At 28.7% G+C, this 5,540-nt stretch overlaps 1 protein-coding gene across 1 annotated transcript; it reads left to right on the top strand.

The window, feature by feature from the left end:
- Positions 1–602: 602 nt before the first annotated feature.
- Positions 603–5,162, top strand: EIN_196820 (protein serine/threonine kinase, putative; the record flags this gene model as incomplete). The annotated part of the gene is made up of 3 exons (XM_004261276.1): positions 603–1,210; positions 1,241–4,622; positions 4,839–5,162. The coding sequence occupies 3 exons, from the start codon at positions 603–605 to the stop codon at positions 5,160–5,162; spliced, it is 4,314 nt and encodes a 1,437-aa protein (XP_004261324.1).
- Positions 5,163–5,540: the final 378 nt, after the last annotated feature.

Here is a 5,540-nt window from a genome sequence, read left to right as displayed (position 1 = left end):
CTTTGTTTCTTTTTCTCACAAAATCACCATTATTATTCATCAATTTTTATTTTATTTTTTATTTTTTTAATAGTTATTTTAAATAATTATTTAATGATTTTAAAATAGTTTTAATATTGATTAATTTATCTTTTTTATAAGTAAATTTTATTGTATTTAAATTATAAATATAGGTCAGCGACTTTTGATATGACTAAAAAGTCGGCGACTTTTTAGGAAACTCAAAAGTCGCCGAACAGCTATAATTGATTATGTATTTATCAAAAGATCATGATTTATTCGTCAAATAATACATAAAAACATTCAACAATTGAAGTTTGTTGTTATTAAATATAATATATTAATCATAAAATTGTAAAAAAAAATTTATATTATAATTATATTATAAAATAATATAAATAAGTAAAACAATGCAAAAATTCTTAATAATCTATATTATAAAATGAAAATTCTTTCAAAACATTTAAATAATTATTAATTATTATCAACATATTATATGATTATAATTGTCGTTTTAATCTATATTTAATTGAATTATTAAGACATTAAAAAAATAAATAGTTATTTAAATACACAATCTAATATCAGAAAAAACAATTAAAATGAACAGTTGCTTATTTTTAATTATTTTTGTGGTTGAAACTTATACTTACGTATGTGACTGTTACCCAAAAGGAGATAAACAAACTGATGAAAATGCGTTTAACTGTTCTAATCACGTTTTTTCAGAAAGTTCTTCTTTATGTTTAACAGAAGATTTTTGGTTTACAAAAGATTTATCATTAGGTTCACTTTTAATAAAATCTTCAGATGTCATGACCATAATTTCGAATAAATGGATAAACGTTTTACAACTCTTTTATATTTCCAAAGACACTACTCTTGTTCTCAATGGGTTATTTCACTCAGAAAAAAATTTGACCGTAGAAGATAATGCAACAATAAACATTTTTGGTCAATTTTCAATAAGTGGAAATTTGGCAATTGTGAATCCACAACTTAATAAGCCACGTATAATGTTATGGCAATCTAATAGGCTTCACTTGTACATAAACGACAAAAAAACAAATTTTTCTATTGTAAATCCCATTCAAAATGTAAATTGTTTCGATGTTTTTTCAATGAATAACTCAACTTGTTTAAATTTTGACACAACTAACACTCATCTAAATTCAACTGATTTTTCTCATAATTTTACCGAAGGTGTTGCGTTTCTTTTATAGAATAATAAATTGATGAGATTTTGTCCAAAAAATACAATACTTGATAACACAGTGATATGTACTTTAAATCAAAATATATATCAAACAAATTACACCGCAAATACAAACTATGCGTTTGAAAATCCACACTGCCCGTGTGACGATAAAAACACAAGTTGTTATTTATATTTAAATCAAAACGTTTCAATTGTCAATTTTAACAATCACAAAATGCCAAATACAATTTATGTTATTGACAAAGACGTGAAGATATTAAACGCAAATACAATCAAAGAAATTGATATTGCAGACGATGTTAGTGTTGATATAACATCGTTGTATACTGGCGATATTATCAAGTTTTCATTTGGGACTTTAAATGTACTAAAGAGTGATACACAATCAACTTATTTATTAAAATACAACTCATTAACACACACATTAAATATATCTCAAAACTTGTATTTTGGTATTAATATATCAAGTGGAATAACAGAGATTAAATTAAATGTTAAAGGAGCAATTGAAAATGTTACAATTAATAATAATTGTTCTGTATCATTTGGAGAAAATGTGACAATAGTGAATCAACTCACATTTGCACCTTTTATTGATACAAATGTCGTTGTCGTGTTATATTTTGAAAATGATACAGTAGAGAACTCGATAAGTCCAAATTGTATATTGATGAAAAGTTCTTTGTCAAGTACAATTTGTTTAAAATGTAATGCAAAAACTATACTTGTTGGTGGTTCCTGTGTCGAAATAACTGATAACTGTCGAAGTTTTAATAAAGAAAATTATTGCATTGAATGTAAAATTGGCTATTATTTGGATTCCAAAAATGAATGTAAAAATTTTGATTATTCTTGTAATATCGGCAATGAAAGTGTGTGTATCAAATGTGATAATTATCATTTTTTTAATAATGGAGTATGTATTTCAAACGAAAAATGTAAAGCAACTAATGGTATTAATTGCTTAAAATGTTTAGCAGGAGAACTTACAAACAATTGTGATTTATGCAGTGTTTTCAATTGTATGACATGTGTTAACAACAATTGTATTATATGTAATGATGGCTATTATCTTGGAAATGATGGAATTTGCCATTTAACACTTGACACATCGGTTTATTTTTACAACAACATTATTTACTGTAAAGATGGGTATTACATTGATAACTCTGAGTGCAAAAATTGCTTATTAAAAAATACAAATTTGACCAAGTGTGATGTTAATAAGCCAATTCAATGTTCTACTAATTTTGAAATCACAGAAAGCGGAAATTGTGCATCGACAACATGCAAAAACAATGAAGAGTATGAAGAAAATGGGAGGTGTTCTATAACGCAAGAAAATTGTGTTTTTACACTTAATAACAAGTGTGTTAAATGCATTGATAATTACACAATAAACGACAGTGGTAATTGTATACAAAACGATGGAAATATCAAACAAACTAATTGTGAAATAGCAACAAAGTATGGGTGTGTGAGGTGTGATGACAATTACTTTTTGTCATATAGAAAGTGTGTGAATTGTGATAATAACTGTGACACTTGTATATCAACTTCGACATTTTGTCTTTCATGTAAAGCTGGAACTTTTTTGAGTGACCACAAGTGTATTACAAATAATGATTTGGATGGTATTTGCAAACAATTTATAGCATCGGGTGGGTGTGTCAAATGTATTGATGGATATTACAGAAGTGAGTTGTCTTGTGAGAAATGTGATGTTAAATGTGGGACTTGCAACAATAGAGAAAGTTGTTTGACATGTAACTTGACAAATTATATAACATCAAAAAATGAATGCAAACCACAAAGCGACATTGTTGGGTGTCAAGTAGAAACAACACAAAATGGATGTTCAAAGTGTTCTGATGGGTATTTCTCAATCAACACAAATGAGTGTGAGAAGTGTGGCGCGACTTGTGCAACGTGTTCAAAAACAAAAGAAATGTGCACTTCATGTGATACAAATAAAGTTTTGGTTGACTCACAATGTGTTGATATTTTATTAATAACAAATTGCAAAAAAGTTGGTGATTCAAAATGCACAAAATGTTCATTTTGGCACACACCAAGCGTAGATGGCACGTATTGCAAAACTCAAGTAGTGTGGTGGATTATAGTGATTATAGTACTTTTCATAATATGTATATTTATTGTGACGACATTGGTGATTGTGTTAATCGCAAAACACGTCTCAAAATATTTGAAAGAGAAGTCCATTGAGACGACAACGACACTCTTTGATATGTCAAAGTCGAACATTCAATTTGTGACAATTGGTGATGGTGTTGTGGTAAATAAAACAAAAATTGTTTTCAACGATGGCGAAGAAGTCGAAGTCAACGAAAAGCAGAGAGATTTGTTGTGTGTTGGTAATGTCACCAAACACAACATGAAAATCCAAATTACAACACAAACACTCACAAACCAGAAATATCAAATTGAAAGTAATCCGCGAATAGTTGTGTTACCAAAAGGCTTTGCGTGTGAATTTGAGATATTACTGACACTTCTGTGTACTTCTAAAATTGAAAGTAAAATACTGTTAGTGGCCAATTCGTATACACAACAAAAAGCAATTTGCAAAGAAATTGGGATATCTGCTGTATCAAAAATTTCAATTCGAATTGATCCAGACGAGTTAATAGAAGGTGTTAAAATAGGAGAAGGATCCTTTGGTATTGTATACAAAGGAAAATACATGGGAAACACTGTTGTTATTAAAAAGATGAAAAGTGCACAAGAAAACGTGATGGATGAATTCACCAAAGAAGTTTCTATGTTGGACAAATTCCGAAGTGAGTACATTGTCCACTTCTATGGCGCTGTATTTATACCAAATAAAGTGTGTATGGTTACTGAATATGCACAATTTGGAAGTTTGAAGGATTTGATAAATCACAAAAATTCAAAAGAAGTTAATATGCAAATTCGTGTTAAAATGATGTTGGACGCTGCTAAAGGTATTTTGTATTTACACTCAAACGGGATATTACACAGAGACATCAAACCAGACAACATTCTAGTGTTTTCACTTGATGTGAATAACAAAGTCAATGCAAAATTAACAGACTTTGGAGCAAGTCGAAATATTAATATGTTAATGACGAATATGACATTCACAAAGGGAATTGGTACACCAAAGTACATGGCACCTGAAGTCTTAAACAAAGAGAAGTACAAAAAGGCGGCTGATGTGTATTCATTTGCTATTACAATGTATGAGTGTTTTACGTGGAGTGACGCATTTCCAAAGGATGTCTACAAGTACGCGTGGGATATTGCAGACTCGGTGTGTTATGGCAAGCGCCCTGATTTAATGATGCTGACTGAAAAACAAAAAGAAGTTGTTGTTAAGGCGTGGCAACAAACACCAAAAGAAAGACCTGATATTGCGATGGTGATTAAACAATTGGAATTGTTGTGATATTTATTAAATGTGTGCTTTTTTGTTTAAGGATTTTTGTTTAATAAGTAGTTATAGAATGACTTTTGTTTAAATCGTTTTTTTATATTATTAAAATGATTATTTTGTACTATTTTTGAATATTTTCGGGAAATATATTGTTATTTTTTTGTTTTATTATTGTTTTTAATTTAATTATTAAAAAAATAGCAACTTTTTTACATATGTTTTACATTCCTTGTATTTCACAACAACAATTTGTTATTCAAAATTATCAATCCACACTTCCAAATTTGTTTGTTCAAAATCAACTTGTTGAACTATCTAAAACTGTTGAAATACAAGAAGAAACATATTTATCACAATTTGATACTACGGTTCGAGTCAACAAAACAACAATATCAAGCACAAGTGGAACATATTTGCCTGTTGATGATGATTGTGTGTTATAAAGACGGAGCTTCACATGATGTTTTTAAATGCAGCCGTTATTCCAATGACTGTAAATTTATAATTAGCATTGTTGAATTTTAACTAAACTAAAATTGGAAACGAAACGCAATTTATTTCTAACATAATGGTTAAAAATTATACTTAAAACCATCGCACTGGTTCTCATATAAAAAAGTTCAAGATATCAAAGAAATTACTACAAGAGCATTTGAACAAAGTACATTGGTTCCACCATTGGTTAAAATGGCTGGGTATGACTATACTAGATATCAAGGTATAGGGGGTCTATAAACTGGTTGGGATCTATAAACTAGTTGGGGAATGCTCCAAAACTTCGAAATTAATACAATGTAAAACATAATTAATCAATATTTATTGTCATTATTAAAACAAATAAAAACCCTTGATTTTCCGTTTTCGCTCACTTTTTGGAACAATTTTGATTTATTTGTTTGTGGA

Source organism: Entamoeba invadens (assembly GCF_000330505.1).
Source record: "Entamoeba invadens IP1 unplaced genomic scaffold scaff_1105074725041, whole genome shotgun sequence".
NCBI lineage: Eukaryota > Evosea > Mastigamoebida > Endamoebidae > Entamoeba > Entamoeba invadens.
Note: the sequence above shows the minus strand (reverse complement) of the source record. Positions and strands in the feature narration are given on the sequence as shown.